General features: G+C 38.1%; 1 protein-coding gene across 2 annotated transcripts in view; it reads left to right on the forward strand.

The window, feature by feature from the left end:
* The window catches only part of PRKCA (protein kinase C alpha), a 347,315-nt gene that overhangs the window by 265,290 nt on the left and 61,005 nt on the right, over positions 1-21,020 (forward strand). For both annotated transcript variants that reach the window (XM_075903949.2, XM_075903950.2), the window contains exons 6-8: positions 8,102-8,258; positions 8,378-8,512; positions 9,103-9,199. In XM_075903949.2, coding sequence (XP_075760064.1) covers positions 8,102-8,258; positions 8,378-8,512; positions 9,103-9,199 — 389 coding nt within the window. The remainder of the gene's footprint in view (positions 1-8,101; positions 8,259-8,377; positions 8,513-9,102; positions 9,200-21,020) is intronic.

The raw sequence follows: 21,020 nt of genomic DNA on the forward strand, positions 1-21,020 counted from the left end.
ATTTAGATAGAGCTTGATCAAATAAAATATTGTTTTAAAAACATTCCAGCTGGAAAGCTAATTTGTATAATGAGATTCAGTTGTTTGTTCTCATGTTGTACCATTCACAGTAAGAGTGCCTCATTTTTTGTGAAAACCTCTGAGGCTCATGCAACCTGAATCTTCTCTTCACTTCCTGTAGAATGTTGTACCTGTCTACGAGGCAAAGGAAAGAATTTACGCATCCAGAATGCATCAAGTTGCAAAAAGTATCTTAGTTTAGGGTGCACAGTGGTTTCTTTTATATTATCAGACAATCATGACTGTGATTTACCCAGTGCAGTTAACCTAAAAATATAGTTGAATAAATGGGAGTATATCCTACGATGCACTTTTTGTTGTGCACATCTTTTTCTCTGTTAATAATTTAAAAACCTATATAAAAGAAAATTAAACATAATTGTAAATATGAAGCCCAGGATAAGTTTAATGTGATTGCTTTCCCATTGATTCCATTGTTTGAGAATTATTGTAGTTCCACAGTTCCTCCAAATGGACGCTTTATGTATTACATTCAAAGTATGCAACACAAGCATAATATCTGCTCATTTCTATAATTCTCCTCCTATAACAGTTTTAGTATGTGAACATTAGAAACCTATTTGTTGTGCATGGCACCCTCTAGATCTCCCCAATTCCCATCAGACTTCCCATCATTCCTTATTAACTACAGAGTTTAGTTCAAGGCCTCTGTCTTGATAGTCAAAGCTGTCCATCAGATTGGCTCTTGTTACAAAAGAGATCTTTTCTTTCTCTCTGGAGCCTGGTCCTCCCAGGACAACTGCCTTCTACTAAAACAATAAAACTGTCAGTCAATAGTGGGAGGTTCGTGAACACAGGAAGTAGAGGAAATTTCACAGCTGCTGCCCATGTACCATGATAGTTTCTCTTGCACGAGAGACAACAACCATGGACTCAACACCTGTTGGTGTCTGATGCCACCAGAACACACTACACCTAGAACTAAATGCGAAGCTTATTACTTCAATTTAGTTTTCCCTTGATGATTTCATCACACACATACATTCACAATGCACACACTTGCTTTCACAGGCAAAAATCTATCAACTAGTTAGGCTATTCCTTGCATTGGCTGGGAAGGAAGAGAAATATTGTTAATTTTATGCAGGGTTCTCAGCTCCTGAGGTAATGGGGTCTATATGAACAACCATTTTAGTCAGGCTGATAAGATACAAACAGAAAGTTTGGTTGTATGCTCCAGTGGATCTACCCAAAGACTAAGAGGGAAGAGTAGGAGTTGCTTATGTCTAATCTCCGCTCTTTACTTTGATGCTGACTTTGGATATGTCAGTTAGGCCTCAGTTCACGAAAGCATTTAAGAACGTGCTTAAATATGTTGCAGATTCTGGGCCTTCTTGTGATCATTTCCTCATTTATATAATAAGGATTATAACTGCTTGATTCATAGGGGTATTGTGAGGCTTTATTCAGTGCTCCAAATATTTAAAGCATTGAAAAAGCGTTTATTTAATTTATTTCTTATACACTTTAGTGATTGTGCTGGTGTCACGGGTAAATTGCTTTGAAGTTATTTAATACATTTATGCACTTGAGCGTCACCTCTATTAACCTTGTTGGGTGGTGCTGTGGAATACAACTCATTAATGTGAGCTCTCTCCTAAAGAGAAGCAGAGGAGAGGATGGGAAGTTGGGGGGAAGAGAGCTTATTTCGCCGAGACTGAAAAGACACTGCTAATTACAGTTTGGCATGTATATTGGTTTTTCTCATGCCATCAGTCGTTATTGGCTTTGTATAGCACCTTTAGTACTTCAGGATAATGGAGCTATTAAGTCATGTTAGCTAATACTTCTCCATTTCACCGTGCTTTACACTGACATCTGTGCTGTTCTGTCATTGTTTGTTGTTTTCTGTTTGACAGCAAGCTGTGTACACAGTTGTAAATCCACCACAATCACGCCTTTATTTTCAGAGGGAAAACAGGTCTTCTTTAGAAAAGTTGTGCTATAGCTGGTTTGCAAGTCATTTGATTGCTAGATACTGCTAAAAGCTGTTCTCTTCCAGCTCTATAAATATTGAGAGTAACTGGTGTATTATAAAATGCCTGGGTGGTTCAGATGGTACCATTCTCACATCTAGACCAGGAAGTCATAGGTTCAAGTCAAGTACTTCAATTTACACTCACAATCTGATCATACAATTCAGTGTTTGGAGGGTTTTATGACATCAGACAAAGCAAAATTTCTTTTCCTTGACTTCTTTTATATTCCAGGATCCTCATGTCCTGGCTAGATAAAATATTTTCTAACATCTGCGACTGTGAAAGCTAAGGGTAAACACATAGGCACATTTGTTACAATATCTACAGTAACTCACTTTCTGTAAAGCATCTCAGGGTGTCTTTTTAGTGAAAGGCCCCATGTAAAACCAAATTCTTACCTACAACGAAATTATAAATTCCCTCACAGCTTGTGATAATGTTTAGAAACCAAAGATATTACCAGTACTTGATTTATTGGTGGTCGTCATTTTTCAAGTATTGTATCTTTAGCCTATAATAAATAAATTGAATAATCAAATGATAGCACTGTGAACTTATATGAAATTGTGACACGTCAACCTGTGTTGATTGAATTCTTCTTTGTGCTTAGCAGCTGGTTAATTGCAAAGTAAAACATTTCAACACCAGCGAAATGATTAACATAAAAGTATTTAAATTAAAAATCTAAAGATGTGCAATGTTTAAATTCCAAGGCAGAAACACAATACACTCAACTTAACAGATGTGTTCTTGCCACATTGTGTTACAGATCATTTAATATTTGGTATGCAAGTCAAATGGAAATATGACCACAGTGTGAGTTTACAGCTGTGGAGAAGAATTGTCTCCTCTTACATTTCTTTCCTAAATGTTCTCACATTTGCTACTGCTCTTAGATATTTTCTTTCCCATTGGTTGAGCTGAATATGCTTATTTGGGCACTGGAATTTTTAACACTGGGATCACATCGATCTGCACGAAGCAAAGAAGATAGTGGTTAAAACATGGGCAGCTAACAGCTTCCATTGTTGCTATCAATATTGTTGCTGGACTGGCAGTAGCATCAGTGGCAAAAAAAACAGGCACAGAAGCTTAATGCAAACCAGTATCTCGATAGCAGGAGCACCCTATTTCAGACACAATCACTGTAAATATTTGTTGAGGTGGATAGGTTTAGTTACTGTAAATAGCTATCTAATCCAGCATGTGGGTCAGAGAGAGCTTCAAAACTTCAGTTTATGAAATATGTTAATTCTTATAGGAAATTAAGAAATATTTGCTTGGAAATATCAGTAAATTCTCCTTCAGAAGTTACCAGTTACGAACTCTTGGTTAATAACTTAGTCAAATAATGGCTGCGTATGAAGCAGTTTTGTATTATTATTTTCCTCTAAAGAAGTGTACGTCTTCAGTAGTTTCAACAGAGTCAAATAAAGAGAAGTAATACTTGTGGATACCATTTTTTGAGGTGATCTTTGCCATCTTAGAAACGTGGTTTGGAATTAGTGGAAATTCTGGTGGTTCAGTTAGGATGATAATGCAAAAAATTCAAGATATCCAAACAAAACAAACAAACAGAACGCCACTACATACACCACAAGGCTCCGAGGACAATGTTTCAAATAAGAAACTACTTTAAAATATTTTTTGGGGAAAAGTTAGTAAAATTTTTACTTATGTGAAAAGTGTACTTTGAAGAATTTCATGCCAAAATTTTTAATTAAAGACCCAAGCAAATCCAAGTAATTCTTCTAGTGTATGTCTACACTGCAAAGTTAATTCGAAATAACAGCCGTTATTTTGAATGAACTTTAATAGCATCTATACATGAAAACCGCTGTTTCGAAATAAATTCGAAATAGCAGAGCGCTTAATTCGAATTTGGTAAACCTCATTCTATGAGGAGTATCACCAAATTCTAAATTGATATTTTGAATTAAATGCTGTGTAGACACTTAATTCGAAATAGGGGGCCTCCAGCCCTTCCCAGTGTGCCTTGGTGGCCACTCTGGGCACAACCAGGAAAACTTACTCTCCTCTCCCCCCAGCCCCGGAGCCATTAAAGGGGTAGACCCTGCCACAGTGCCTGTGCCAGCTCCAAGCCTGCCAGCCCAGAGCCAGTAGTAGCCACTGGGGCCCCTGACCCAGTGGCCCCAAAACGTGAGCCAGCAAGCCACTGGCAGCCAACCCTCCACCGCTCCTAGGAGCAGTCTGCCAGCTCCCAGGAGCCTGACGGGCTAGAGAAGGTGGGCACCTTCAAGGTCCAGGGTGGAGATCTTGGATCTTATTTAGGTTTGGGGAGGATGCCCCCAACATCCATGATCTCCACACTAGACAGAGGAATGCGGCTGTCTATGGCAAGATATCTGCCAGCCTGGCCACCAAAGGCCACATGCGAACCCAGGAGCAGGTTTGCATGAAAATCAAGTTGGTCCGGCAAGACCCCCAACCCTGGGCCCTGAGCTTCCCCTTCCCCTTCTTCCCCTTGCTTCCCCGTTCCAGCTCCCTCCTCCCAGGTTTCCCCCTCCCCTCTCCCACCCTCTCTCTTCCCCTCTCCCACCTCCTTTTCCCAGTCTCTCCAGAGGTTCATTCCCCCACCCCCCAGTTTGTTCAATAAACCCAGTTTCTATTTTTGAACATACATGTCTTTTGTTTGACATCAGGAAGGGGGGCTAGGGACAGGTAAGTGGAAGTACGTGAGGGAGGAATGGGGCACGAGCCCCTGGTGGGGAGGACCGGGGTGTCTCGGAGGGCTCCTCGGGGTGGACGCTGTCCTGCAGGGCCTCGTGGATCCTGACAGCCCCGCAATGGACCCCCCCGTATGGCAGCCTGCAGCAAGTGCAGCCGGGCTGATGGCAACGACCCCACGAGACACACCGGCATGCCCAGGGGCAGCTATGGTTCCATGTGGCCGAGTGCTGTGGTGTTCCGAGTGCAGGCACTCAGGACACTTCAAGACAGGACTGCTTTGCTGTCCCTCATCGAGGTAGACAAGCAAGTGGGGAACCCTGAGAACTGTCTGTCCAGGGTGGGGATAGGGTCCCGTTAAGCATGGAGCTCAGTTAGCCTCAGGCAGCAGCCCCATACCCTAAGTCCTAACCTGATGCCCTTCCGGTACTGGTTCCGGCCTTAACTTCGGTTCAGGGTCCGCTCAGCGTGGACACGCTATTTCAAAATAGCAAAATGCTATTTCAAAATAGATTTTATGTGTAGATGTGTTCTTTTGAATTAGCTTAATTCAAATTAACTATTTAGAATTAAGTTAAATTAATGATGTAGTGTAGACATACCCTACGTGTATAAATAAAATGCGGGTAGAGAAGAGAAAAGATCCCACTCTCTCTTCATTAACTACTTTTACTTTTAGTAATTTTACATTTCAGTTGTAACAACAATATAAGTTGAAAGACAATAGGGGACGTTAAGTGTTTTCATAATGCAGTTATAAGGGGTGATACATGTTAGGGAAGGGTAAGAAACAGACTCCTATGTCCAAAAATTACATCACAAAAATTGGGAGGTTAATTAAACTAGGACCAATATCTCAATACTCTGGGTTTAGTGTTGCTCAGTTCAGATTCTGGACAGGGGAAAGAAGCCCCATTTCTGTTACCAATATTAGATTTTGTTCTCTCTTTTAATAAATCAGTTGAACATAAGGAAAAACGTGAGTAGCAGTAATGTATCAACTGATGCTTTCATGATTTTCCAGTTACCAATATTTCCCCATAGAAATATTTCTGTATTTCAGCTTAAACAAGGGTATCTGCTAAAAGCCAGCATCTTGGACCCTGTCAGTTGGTGTTTCATTTAGCGTTAAGTGGAAGCTTTTCAAGGTCAGAAAATTTGTTTTTCACCCCCGCTGGTATGCTACACCAGTGATGCTAAAGAGGCATAGCTCTTTTTAGTTTAAATTATGGTCTCTGGTGACAGCTGGCAGTTTCCTTTTAAAATTTCGCTAAGTTTTTAATTCATCATAGTTCAGAAGAAACCAGGGAAGAATGTTGTTTGTCCATATGGCAGATCTTAGGAATGGAACATTTTGCACCGAACGCAGGTGCACTGAATTCAGAAATTTAAAATGAGAAATAAGCGTGAAAAGTTTTAAGGCAAAATTCTCCATTATCCTGGGTCCTCCTTATGCTGTTCCAGTGACTTAAAAGCAATTGTTCTCACCCCTCCCTTTTTACCCTCCACAACACACTCAGGAGTGCCCTCGATTGAGGTACCGCTGGCCAAAAAGTTACACCACAGTCCCTCACAGCCTCAAGAGACAGGTTTAGAGGAAGAGCCCGAGGCCAAAACACCACTACACTGCAGCTATCCTTGACTGCTCATGGCCATTCAGAGCCCACAGGCAAACCAAGTTCTAGGGAATATGGAAGTCTCAGGACAGTGAAATGAGTAGCTCAGAAGGCTACTCAAGTGAGCAAAATGTTACATAAACAAGCCATTGTTTATATTATTGATTTGGACATGCATATTCAGCCCACGGTTCGCTTCGCAATTGCAAAAGGCCGAAATTGTCCTCTGTGATATGTCCTATGGATCACTGTTACAAGTTCTGCAGTTGTTCCACAAATGTAACCTGCATTAATATTAATTAGAGTTCAGCACTAAGTGGCAGGAGTTTTTGTTTGTTTGTTTTTTAAGGGGGGGGGGGAGGAGAGCAATTTCTCAATAGGGTGAGATTTACCCCCAGTCTGAGTGCCAACACAAAGCTGCTGTGTCAATTAAATCCTCCTTATACACTCAGAATAGCATGGCACAATGGCTTGTGAAGGTTCTCTGCATGGGAGAGAATTACAATTAATATATTTGCTCGTCAATTTGAAGGACTCCTCAGCTGTGGCTGCTGAACTGTTTAATTAAGTCTTATTGTTGATGTAGTCACAAGTGGATAAAAACATTGATGTGGTGACCTTCTAGTAAATGCATCACTTCCCATTGATGTAAGCAGTTGGCCAACTCTCTCAGGACGTGGCTTTTTCAGACCCTAAACTTGAATGTCCACATGTGTAAACCATAGATCGTACTCATCTATCTCACACAACTCTTTGGGATCAATACCACATGGGGTGTTAATTCAGAGTCTAGAAAGTATAAAATGGGCGCATTTGTGTGTTTTCCCCCTCATATCATAAAATTAGAAGCCATCACAGTTTTCCTGTGCAACTATATAAGCACCAAAATAAATAGCGCTGTGGTTATATAATTGAGCTACCATTGAAATTGAGCACATAGATTAAAAGTACATTAAGGAAAATGACCCCCTGATGCCTGGCTTTATAGATATTTCCTAACTATCTTTATCATGGAATTAGAATGTAAATCAATTACAGTATATCCAACATCCTCTTCACTGTATATGAACCAGTTTTCAAACTGTTACAGAATTTTAAAACAACAACACTCTTCTCAGCCCTTCTGTTTGATGACAGCAACTTAACATCTCTTTGTAGTTAAGGTACCAACATTTGCAAAGTCATCCTACTCTTGTAGGCTGCTGAATGCAAAAAGATGGGTCTTGTGATTCAGAAATTGAAAAAAAACAAACATGTTTTCTATGCTCCCAGACAACTTAAATTCTCCTTTTATTTATGTTTGCAAGTACAGCAAAATGAAACACATTGCCGCTTTTTGTCCAAGTAAATAAAAACACATTGAATAGTTACCAACGTAAAAAGCTCTTTGTTTTGGATTTGGATGCTAAACAATCATGCCATAGGCAGAAAATAACCTTTGTGGTGTGCCAGTGTTTTTTGTACATTGTCTAACTCGCTTACCATTTCTTCCTGTCATGCTCAAGGCAGAAGTAAATATCTGTAATATCTGTTTTGTCCGCTAACCAGATATCATTAGTGGATCTACATGTTACTTTATTTTCTAACAGACTTAAAATCCGTAATTAACATTTTTCTTTCATTTCACTTTACATTATTCTTTTGTTAACAATGTTTTGTAGTCCTCTAAAAATAGCATTAAGTTATTTCTCTTCTATGACTACATGTATAATACACATATACATTTTCTGTCTGCAGTACGAGACGCAAAAAACTTAATCCCTATGGATCCAAATGGACTTTCAGATCCATATGTGAAGCTGAAACTTATTCCTGACCCTAAGAATGAGAGTAAACAAAAAACAAAAACCATCCGTTCAACTCTAAACCCACATTGGAATGAGTCATTTACATTGTAAGTTAAATTCTTTTGTTGTGCTATGTTATCTATATAGCACTGCATAATTTATTGAGCTAATACTTCTAAAAACTTAAAACTTGACAACTTTTTTCTTATTTTTGTCTCCCTTGTAGTAAATTGAAACCTACAGACAAAGATCGACGGTTATCTATAGAAGTTTGGGACTGGGATCGAACTACTAGAAATGATTTCATGGGATCTCTCTCATTTGGGGTGTCAGAGCTTATGAAAATGCCAGCGTATGGATGGTATGAGGTTCCTTAGAAAACAATGCATCACAATATTTTCAACCTCAAAACTTTCTTCATGCATTTTGCATATTTTCACTTTAAATTTATGGGCCATTGCATTAAATGTGGAGCATTTAAATGATCAATATTGTCTCCAAAATTAAAATTTTAAAACCAATAGCCTGCATTTGAATTTGTGCCTGAAACTCCTACTGCAGCCAGCCAGTGCTGCCAACTCAATTCTGAGAGCAGAAATTGACATTGTGGTCTTGGTTTTGATCTTGAACCCACATGCTTGCAGCAGTACATATATCATGATAAATGTAATCTTGCTCAGAAACGCACAGTATCTGATATTAGAAAAGAGCATTCTGAGTTCTTCTCTTACTTAATGAATTACATTTTCATTACAAACCTTATAAAATAGTTTTACTACACTGTTGGGATAATGGTTAAAAATTCTGGTCCTAGTGACAGGAATGTTGCCATTGTCTTTAATAGGGATAGGATTTTGTCCTGTATTTTCAGACAGGCTAGGGTACTAAATCATATTTTAATGAGAAGTAAAATGAATGTAGTCCTTCACCATGCCCCCATGTGTTTAACAGGTACAAGTTGCTTAACCAAGAAGAAGGTGAATACTACAATGTCCCAATTCCAGAAGCTGATGATGATGGAAATGTAGAACTCAGGCAGAAATTTGAGGTGAGGACTAAATATAAGTGGAAGCAGCTATGTTTTGCACATGTTATATAATTTCATTAAACTCGGAAATGCCTTTAAAAAAATAAAGAATAAGACAGCTCATCATTGATACTTATTATAATTTTTGTTGTGCATTCCTGTTGATATACTTTTGGATTAGTTAGGAGACCAGGCTGGTAGTTTCAGTGAGTAATGTTAAACATCATGGGCCTAGGACCAGCAGCATTTTAACGTTTCAGTGTTAGTTTCAGAGGATGTACAATAATTTAAGTTCGGGGGCAAAAATATTTATAAAGGGCTCTGTCCTGAATTGCTGAGCTCAGTAATGTAGGTGCACATATCTCAGGCTAAGCAAATGACATTTCTTCTTCTATTCAGAAGAGAGAAACTGCAGGAGAAGCATATCTGCAAGCAGATATTGCCTGCCTACTGGGATGCAAATTGGAATGGATGGTCCTGACTCCTGTTGCAAATACAGAGGATGTTCAAACAAAGTATTTGAGTCTATCACACCTAGACAGACCCAGCAGCGACAGGGTTTGGCACAAGCAGGGGAAGCTTTGTATTTGTGGCCCTACTCTTCCTACTAGCTATATCTATGATTGTTTTAGACATTCGTGGCAGAGTGCCATGTTTCTTCTTTCCTAATAAGGCGTTTGAGGATTTGACCCCAATTATTTATCTCAGACTTAATTAGCATGCCTGCTGTGTGCACAAACACAATACCAAATGTGTTTCTTTAGCCCGGAAATTATAACTTTTTATATTTACCAACAGACAGAATTCTGCAGTTTTTGTAAGACAGGTTAACCCAAGAAAATGAGGGAAAATGATTCAGCTTTCCAAAAGTGTAGGTGTTTCTATTGCTATCGTGTCTATGTTGGGGTCAGCTACTATTCTTGTGATCTGCTGCATAGAATCACATTTATTATATATTCGAGAAGTGTTTAAAACTCCAGTTCAAATTTTCATTTTCTTCCATGTACAATTATCCAGCTTAAATTTGTTTTGCAGTATTAGTTCTACTCAAGATCCTGTTTACATTATTTGTCCTATTTAAAGTGGACTTTTCCCTCCTCGGATTCTGAATATAGGTATTTCAAATTTAAAATGACATCTACTGCTGGCTTTAAGGCTGATTTGAAATGACATTATAGTGTTGTTTTGAGGCTAAAACGGATAAAATTGACGTTGCAGAAACAAAAGGATGTGGGAAAAATTTTAGGGTTTTTGGTTTTTCTTGATGGTTTGGGAGTAGGCGGTTATACATAATCATAACATATATCATTTGGGAGGTGTTTTTTTTTTAATTCTTACAACCTATTGTAAAAACCATTTTACCAGGGATAGGAAATGGTGCTACTGTTATAGTGCGACATATGTAAAGTTGTCCTATAAAGATAAAAACTTAAACAACTACTTCATAGTTTGTCTGGATTGTCTACAAATGTAAAATGAAAATCACAAGTCCTCAATTTAGATAATGCTGTCTTTTCAGTACCTTGTTTGAAAATATAGGAAATTTTTACAGTTTAAATCTCTTCTATAAATTAATCAATAATATTTTATTAAATGGAGGCTCTTGCAATGAGTGGATGGCCCTTGATAGATTATCTGTGTTATTTTATCCTTTAGCTTCTTTGTATTATACAATTTGTTTGTGTGTGTGTGTGTGTTCAAATGGGTGTTGATAATGCAGGAATGAAAATCCAGTTATGCATTGCTCAGGAGAGCTACAGCAGAAAGACAGGTGCCAAAATGAAAAGAAAGTATAAATGCACTTGGTGTTGGGTATCAGCTGCTGGAAGAAGATGAAGCCAATGTTTGTTTGTTTTGACTATTCGTTATGGGATAAGTGAGGGCTCCTGTTTGGATTACCATGGATCAACAGTCATGGCTCCTGGCATAACATCAGTACAGGGTACAAGGTAGGAATGTATGTGCAATGCCTATTTAAGGCATGGCCACCACATGAAGAAAAATCCAAGCTTAGGTCAGTATTATAGTTGAGAAGTGTGCAGAGACTATTTTCTTTTAAAACCGCATATATATATTCTGTCTGGTTTTGGCATTTTACCACTAAAAAATGTGATTTTAAAACAGTGAGCAATTAAATTCAGTAAATTAAATAAAGTATGCTGCAAGCACCGAGGAAGGTGTAATGATACGCTCTTCATCATGAACCTGCTGGAAATATATATGAATTACGGAGTTAAAATACTTCAAATTTTGAACCCCTCCAAAAAACCAGGAAAAATATTCACACTTTATATTAAGGATACATTTATAAATAATATATTAACTATTTATACACAAATGGTGTTAATTAATGGTTAATTGTTTTAAAGCCCACCAAGTCAATGCATGGCTGATCATGATAGTTTATCACCATCTCTAATAATTTCTTGGTGATTGGGCACCAAAGTAGCAGATGAAATTCAAATGTTGATAAATGCAAAGTAATGCACATAGGAAAACATAATGCCAACTGTATGTACAAAATGATGGGATCTAAATTAGCTGTTACTATTCAAGAGACCTTGGAGACACTGTATATTTCTCTAGAAACATCTCAATTTGCAGTGGCAGTCAAAAAAGCTAACAAAGTTGGGAACCTTTAGGAAAGGAGTAGAGAGAAGGCAGTAATTATCATAATGTCACTGTATAAATCAATTATATGCCCATACATTGAATGAATACTGATTTCTGTTCTGTTCATCCCATCTCAAAAAATATATATAAAAATTGTAAAAGGTATAGAGAAAGACAATGAAAATGATTAAGAGGTATGGAACATCATCCGTACAAGTAGAAAATTAAAAGACTGGTTCTTTTCAGCTTGAAAAAAAGACTACTAGGAGGGGACTATGACTGGTGAGAAACTGAATAAGGAAGTGCTATTTACTCCCTCATGTAGCAGAAAAAGGTGTCACCTAATGACATTTGTCGGCAACCGTTCTTAAAACTACCGTTCTTAAAACTAACATAAACACTCCACACAATCCACAGTAAACTGGTGGAGCTCATTGCTCGGGGATGTTGTGAAGGCCAAAATTATAACAGGATTTAAAAAAAAATAGATAAGTAAACGAATTCATGGTCCATCAATGGCTCTGAATGCAAGCCCATGTTCTTGGTCCCCCCAGCCTCTGATTTCCAAAAGCTCAGAATAGACGACAGAGTCATTTAGTGATTGAATGTTCTGCTTATTCCCTGTAAAGCACTCGGAATAGGCCATTGTCAGAAGACAAGATACTGGACTAGAGAGACCATTGGTCTGATCCAATATGACCAGTCTTATGTTGATTCATCTACTAATGTGCTTATGCCCAGCTACTCTTGTTTTTAGCGTGTTGATTTCTCTTACTCATGTGTTAACTTATCTAAACTATGTAATAAATGTATCCTTGATCTAGAGCATGGCGGGCAAAATACGCTTGAATCTACAAAGCATTAGCACTCTAATATTAAAGTTGAGGGCACCAAGCATCTGGGGGAGTTGGGCTATTTAGTTAAATTTGTATTAGCTGATTTGCCAGTAATACTCTTTAGTTAAACTTATTAACTGAAATATTAATCTACTATATTGATGTTCATATTATGAGTAATATACTGTAAATAAGTCCTGCACACTTGAAATTCCAATGAATGTTTGATTATAATAGGCATAGGATTAATTATTTCTGTGATGTCTTACAATTTTCCATCCTTGTGAGAAATTCACATTTGGCATCTATTCAGAGTCTGTGCTTATGTTTTAAGAGCTTTGTGTTCTGTTGTGTTTCTGACAAGCTTTGATGTAGGTGCCTGCGTAGGGGAAACCTGACTTTGCTAGCACAGCACTCAAGAAATCAAAGAAATAATCCTTCATAGAACAAATAGACACATACAACTAATGGGATATGACCAATATAAGACTATTATAATTATTTAGCTCTTGGGTGCTTTTGGTAAGCAAGACATTAAAAAAATAAAGCTCTTATTTTACTAGCTATAGCAGAATATTCAATCCACACGTAAAAACGTATATGATCTATTATAAAAGAGGCTTAGTGTATTTTTATATTTACTGTATCTTATTATTTTTTACTTTCCCCTATATAAAGATAGATTTTAGGGTTATATTTTGCATAGCAAATTAAACTTAATTTATTTTAGGGCTACATGTTTGCTAGCATAGCGTAAACCAAATTAACGGTTATTGTACTGGGGTTGCCCAGTATCCCTGCGAAGGGTACATCTGATATTGACTCTGTGATCATCTCTCTTCCCGTTGTGTCCCTGTGTTGTCTGTCTACCTCTAATTTTAGGTTTGTTTGTTCATTTTTCTTTAGGTAAACTACCTTGAGTGGATAGGGAGATTATTCTGAGACATATGCTGCTGTTTGTGAGCCAGTGGCATTTTCTAGGTGCACATTGCTGCTGATCGGCCATCTGCAATCAGTTCCCAATGAGCTTTGGGAGCCTTTCGAGGAAAAAGCTTCTGATCCCAAGAGCCAGTTTACCAGAGAAGTAATTTTGTCAAGAACACGAAGGACAGGGACAGGTAGACCTGAAGAGAGATCAGAAAACAGATGATAGCCCAGAACAGGTATCAGTTAACTTATTCTAGACAGAAGTGAAAAAGAATAGAGAACCAACGTAATGCTATTGTATGTGAATACAAATGCTATTGTATGTGAATAGCATACAACGTAATGCTATTGTATGTGAATAGCAAATAAAACCAACGTAATGCTATTGTATGTGAATAAAAACCCACAAATAATATTAGATTAGAAAATGGCAGGTGAGATTTTTACAAAGCCTCAGTTGCAAAGGGTGATAGAAAACTTGAGAATTTGAAATTGTCTAATGTAAAATTTAGCAAAAATGAAGAAAAAGAAAAACTTCAACTTATGAATACATGGTCAAGGTCTCTAAGAGGCCGGGAGTAAAAATTTCAAAAATACATACTGATTCTGAAGAGCATGAGGTAGGGATGTTAAATTTAGTTTAATCAACTAATAGAGTAGTCGATAGATTTTCCATCGACTAGTCGATAAGCTGGGAGCCGCAGAGGGGTTAGCACCCAGCCTGGGAGCTAACCCCGCTGCAGCTCTGCCTTTTAAATGTGTTAAGAGCCTTTTGGCTCTTGATGCATTTTAAAAGCTAAAGCGCAGCAGGAGGGACCTGGTGCGAGCTGGGACAGCTGGTTCAGGGGCTCGTGCAGGGTCCTCTCCCTTCCCCTGCACACCGGTCTTTTAAATATATTAAGAGCTAGCAGGCTCTTAATACATTTAAAAGGTTAAAGCTCAGCAGGAGGGACCCAGCATGAGCCAGGACAGCTGATTCTTGGCTTGTGCTGTGTGCCCCCTGCTGCACTTTAACCTTTTAAATGTATTAAGATCTGAAAGGCTCTTAATACGTTTCAAAAGCAGAGGTGTGTCTGGGACTAGGCACGAGCCTGGAATCAGCTGATTCCCAGCTTGCGCCTGGTCCCCACTATCCCTCTGCCCCCGCAGAGATGGTGCTGGGGAGAACTAGCTTTTAAGCTGACTTCCCTCAGGACCAGCTCATGCTTCCCCCCACTTGCTGCCTCTGATAGAGGTAGCAAGGGGTCGGGGAAAGGACTAGTTGAGGGACCAGTTGACTATCCGATAAGCTTTTGCTTATCGGATAGTTGACTAGTTTCTTGCATCCCTATCCTGATACTCATTTTCAAGAGTGACCCCTTGGGACAGATTTTCCTGGTTATATAGGCACCTAAAGATGCAGCTAGACACATAGTGGAGTAGCCGGTGTCAACGGGAGAGCAGCCCCCATCGAGTTTACCGTACACAAGACTCCTCAATATGAGTGTCAATTTCAGCTATACTGTTTGCATAGCTGAAATCGATCAACTGCCAGTAAGTGTAGAAAAGATCTTAGTGGTGGAAGAGGTGAGTAGTGGTGAGTATTTAACTCTTTTCCTCATTTGCTCCACAAGGGATGACAGTGGATGTCAATGACAGGAATACGTTTTCCTCAGGCATCAAAAGGAATAGAAAAATTGGTTACTGAATAATGATAAGACTAGGTGGACTCCTTCCCAGAGTTAGGAAAACATTGACAAAGAAACTTAGCAGAACTTCTAAAACAAATGTGCTTTAGACTACTGGACAGGGAGAAGGCAGAAGGGAAGGCGTTTGTAAAAGATATAAGATGAGACAATTGCACATCTTTATTTAGAAGCAAGATTAATCCATGTTGAGAGGAGCAATATGTTCAAATTAGTACATTAATATACATTTCATTGTGTTAGCTCAGGTTTTCTCAAATAGTTACAGCATTTTGAGTTATGTGCCGTTTACAGTTGATACATATGACTTATTTCCTACTAAATCTGGGAGCAGACAGAGCACTAGAGAGATGTGATTAGGGAAGAAGAAACAGCAAAGTGGAGATTGCCTTGGTGAAATTGCCTTGGTGATTAGGGAAGAAGAAATTGCAAAGTGGAGATTGCCTTGGCGGAAAGGGATCTAGGGGTCATAGTGGACCACAAGTTGAATATGAGTCAACAGTGTGATGCTGTTGCAAAAAAAGCAAATATGATTCTAGGTTGTATCAACAGGTGTGTTGTAAGCAAAACTCGTGAAGTCATTCTGCCGCTCTATTCTGCACTAGTTAGGCCTCAGCTGGAGTACTGTGTCCAGTTCTGGGCTCCACATTTCAAGAAAGATGTGGAGAAATTGGAAAGGGTACAGAGAAGAGCGACAAGAATGATTAAAGGTTTAGAGAACATGACCTATGAAGCCAGGCTTCATGAACTGGGCTTGTTTAGTTTGGAAAAAAGAAGATTAAGGGGGGACATGATAGCGGTTTTCAAATATCTAAAAGGGTGTTACAAGGAGGAAGGAGAAAATTTGTTCCTCTTGGTTTCCGAGGACAGGACAAGGAGTAATGGGCTTAAAGTGCAGCAGGGGAGGTTTAGATTGGACATTAGGAAAAAATTCCCAACTGTCAGGGTGGTCAAATATTGGAATAAATTGCCAAGGGAGGTGGTGGAATCTCCCTCTTTGGAGATATTTAAGAACAGGTTAGATAGACATCTGTCAGGGATGGTGTAGACGGAGCTTGGTCCTGCCTTGAGGGCGGGGGGCTGGACTCGATGACCTCTTGAGGTCCCTTCCAGTCCTATGATTCTATGATTCTATGAAATGTAGCTTTTTAATAGTCATTATCAGTGTTGATAGTTTATTAGAAAGAAATATTTCTTCTGGATGAAATTTGTTTTCTGTAGCTTTCTCTTGTTTATCTTCTAGCAGAAAAAGCAGTGTTTGTAGATGGGAGCTTCAGCGAATTTATCTGCCAGACTCTAAGAAGCAATAACTGAGCCATGTGCAAACTGCAGTTTTTCAGAGGCTGATAGCTAGGGTCAATATGCACAGAGACAGCAAGAAGATACATCTTTGACTCAAAGGGTAGCGAAAATTGAAATCCCTGCAAAGCTTGGCGGCACTAGAGCTGGTCAGTGAAAGCAGTTGTAGAACATATTTTTAGCATGAGCAAAACAAGGTATTTTTCACTGTAATGTCTGAACTGCTTTAGCAGAAACTTAAAAAACATTTTAAAAAAAAAGCATTAAGTAGACAAGCAGCATGGAACATATCAGCCTGAATGGACTGTTTGATTAAATTAAAAAGAAATTGAAAACAGAATTTTGTACCGGAAAGTATCAGGCATGTTGCATTCTATACCATGTATAAGAATATAGACAGAAATTAAGCAAAGTCTTCTATATAGGGTGCTGATGGATATTGACAAACATTCTGGGTGCCTTTTTTCCCTTTGGGTCCTGCATTTGCCTGTAAAACTTTGCAACCCATCATTTATTTACAGGACTAGATCCAAACAACTGCAACACTTGATTAAGAAAACAGACAAAGGAGCAAGGGGCAATAATAGCTCTGACTAGGTCACTTTTCCTCCAAATTTTTAATTTCACCAACATTAAGAATTCTCATTGTACGGTACTCATAACTTGTATAAATTTGCTCGTGACCATCGTATTATATTTCCTTATTATATTTGCCATGTCTTGAAAAAGGTGAAAGCCAAAAAAAGGAAAAATAATGTTTTAGCTGTGTTTGTTTAATTTTTATTGAATTATTAGCAGGAAGGGCAAAGCATTCACTATGACGATATGGACCTAGCTGACTGAAATATACCACAGGTTTTAAGCACCATCTAATGCTGCCATATAACCATATCATGGCAGTCACCCAATAACCATTAAATAATGCTGCCTTTAGTTAATAGGATTCTACCATTCCCCTATGTTCATCAAAACATGTACAGTATTAACTTGTCTGAATGCCGAGCACAAAAGTTAGTGGAACTAGTTCAAATAAAATTAGAATCATCCCAAAACTCTGATTTAATGACTAAAGTAAAACCTATTCTCAATTTAGAGAAGTTTGTTTCTTCTTCAAGTTCCTTTGCATGTGGATCCCACTTATGGTGCTCACTAAATTGCTCTGACAGCCCAAAAGCAGTAGAAGATGGTAGGCAGAATCACTCTGCACTTTATTTTCTGTAAAGGGAACATGGGGGCATGAAGAGTGTCTGCACGACCCTTAGAAATCACTGTTGCTGAAACTTCTAGACTTCTTTGCATAAAACAGTCCCCATCCATTTTAATGAAAGGGAAAATCCCAGCAGGATTTTTTGTGGCATCACAGCTTACTAATGTAGTTTTGATGATAAGACTTCAATCCTCCAACCACTCATGCACATACTTTGCTTTACAAATGCCAGTAATCCCCTTGATATCAGTGGTGTTACATACATAATCTGAAGTGTGTGTGTTTATAGGGTTGGGATCAGGATTAATTAAATTATTAGTATCAGCGGCTTTAGATGTCTCATCCCACTTTATAGAATGAATGACAGTCAGATATAGACAGCATTGATGCTGTACAGTACTGTACTTGACCACAATCCTTACTGGCGGTGAAGTATTTCCTTTCTCCTGATTTTGCTGTGATCTTCATAACTAACGTATCCATTTTGTACTTTATGCTGTGTATCAGAGGTGCTGCTTTTATCCTTATGTAGTGCTGCTACTAACTGGTGCTTTGCTTTGATAGCCCTTTACTAATGCAGAAGTTTTTCCATCTTCTTCCGTCTTTTTCAGGGCTGTCAAATACATATCCGCTTGTTAAAGGTAGTTTTTTTCCTCCATGTTCTCTTGCTTATTTCTCTGAATGTTTGCAGTTTCTTACATTTGGAGTGCTCTCGTTCTTATCACATTTTAAGGATGCACTTGGTTTTTTTCCTAGCTTAAGCGGTTTTTAGTGTATGATCCACCCTCCATTGCCCACCACACCATTTTTTGAAGCAAGTACTTTTTTGTAATTTGCCATAATGTATTCCTAAAATGTAAAAGTTTATTGACCAGAAGTTTGCCATTCATACCTGTCCAGGTGCACCATGCCTTTGTTTCAGAAATTGTTAAATGAATTGATTCTTGTGTTGGAAAATGGAAATAGTGTATCGTTAATGTGATAGACAGCACAGTTATATTTTTTTCTTGTGGAATTGTGAATAAATTCCTTATATCTGATTATATTTATTTTCACTGTATATTTAAATATATACGCTGTATTGCATGCATATGTTGTGGTATAATATACCACAAACATATATATTCATATATGTATAATGTACCATAGCATGCCATAGAATACAGTATCCATAAATATCGCAAAGATGCTTGGTGCCTGTATTTCCATGTCACGTTTTACTTCCCATTTTAACTTCACTGATATAAAACCTCACAGAATTATTTCCCTTAATATATATCTTATCCCTGAAAAATGTATGTCAGGACTTTGGTTTGCATATAAGATTTCTTTAAAAAATATTAATGTATTGTTTCTAACAGCTGTTCATGCTGTTGAATGGTGAGGACTACTGATGTAACTTACACTGGCAGTACATAGCTAACTTAAGGTTGTTGCAAAAAATATTTTTCAAAAGTATTGTACTGTACACTGTGTTAAGAACACTTAATCAAAATGGAATCAGAGCCATTTTCTTCTATTTGTGAAAAATATGTTCAACGTATTAGAAGATACAGAGCAGCTGTAGATAATAAGTGGCATGAAGCATAGGAAATCCAATTCAAGAATCAATTTCTTATTTTTGCGATCCTATGTTCATATTAAATTGACCTAATTTTGTCAGCTATGCTAAATATTGGACTAAATTAAGAATCATTAGATATTTCATAATGTAATAATAACGTGACTTTTTCATTCAGCTAGGTTTATGGTGACTTTTGTTACCTTGTTTTAAACCTTGATCTTTTATTTGCTGTCTTTGTCTCAGAAATTGCCTTCAGAAGAGAGCTTCCCTGTCACAGTAGGAATCATCTCTTGTACCCTGTTTCCAAGTAAAATCACAGTTTGGTTTCATCAGTGAACCTTGATTTGTTGAGGGATGTTGCAAGCTTCTCTGTTTAAATATATCCCCAGCCGAGGTGACCATTAACCTGATTTGTGTGGAATAATCTGTACTGTAGACACCATTCAGATAAATTTTTGTCTGCCTTTTAATTCAGGGTTTTCTGAGATCTAGGAATACCTGAGACTTGAAAATAATTGCAGGTAGATCCCATCTTATAATCACCCGAACATGAAGCAAATACAAATAGTAAATCAAAAGACCATCTCATAACAAAAGCTTTTTGTAGAAGGCAAAAGCCAACTGTAAATTAATACATCTGGAATAGCACATAGAATTGAAAAGTGCAACTAAATTTTGCCACTTTTATACAAACACAATCAGGACATTGAAATCGATTAATTTAAAGTGAAAACCTTCATTTCTAGCTTCCAGGGGAACAGGTGGCTGACCAAGTCTCTAGTCAGTTGCTTTTTGCACCACACAGTTGCAGCTAGAATGATCTTGTTCATTGAAGAACAGCCAATAACTGTTTAGTGCTTGTGCAGTGCATCCCGGCGCTGCACATATAGATGCAATAAGTACAAGTACGTTTTTGTGGGTATAATTCATATTTGCTTATTGTGAATTACAGGACTCTTAATTCCATTAAAAGAAGGTGGAGACTGAGCCCACAGCTCTGGTAACCTAACTCCCAAGAATGCCATTTTTATCCCAGCCTGAGTTGATTTGCAGAGGCATTGCTCCTTTGATTTCTGTGTTTCTTTTCTCTATAAACCAATAATTACACACCCCTTCCCTCGTTCTTGCCCAGAAATATTTTACTTGCTGCTGTCAATAGTTTAGCATCCCTGAGGAACCTACCCTCAAAATCGTCATTGTATAAACCATTCTGCAAAGTAATCACCACTTACGTTCTCTCCTTGGAAATAATTGTCTAAGCAATCAGTTTTCATAGGACTGATGGGGAGGTTGCATTACTAAATTTACAAGATTGGAATGGAAAAGAAACAGCAGGAGCAGACCACAAGGGAGACTATGTTCCTTAAGATGTGTACTGCTTCGAAACGGAAAATAAATAACAAAATCACAGTCGGGAATGCTCTGAGACTGAGTCTACAATATTTGCCTTAAACAGCACAAACACTAGCATTTATAAAATTACTGGAGTCTGGTAAGAGCAGCTTTAGAGTATGAGAGAAAGGTGTCCTACCCAGTAGATGAAACTGGCATTTGTATGTAGGGTTCTGTGTGCTTTTGCATTTTTTTTAATCATCATTGGAAAAATACATCTAGCCTGTCTTCAAAATAATTACATGTGTCTTTGGCATGGGACACTGCTCCTAGGTCTAAACTGATAGTCATATAAACCAGTAACAGAATTTCTGGTGCC

Source organism: Pelodiscus sinensis, chromosome 20 (assembly GCF_052426305.1).
Source record: "Pelodiscus sinensis isolate ZL-2025 chromosome 20, ASM5242630v1, whole genome shotgun sequence".
NCBI lineage: Eukaryota > Metazoa > Chordata > Testudines > Trionychidae > Pelodiscus > Pelodiscus sinensis.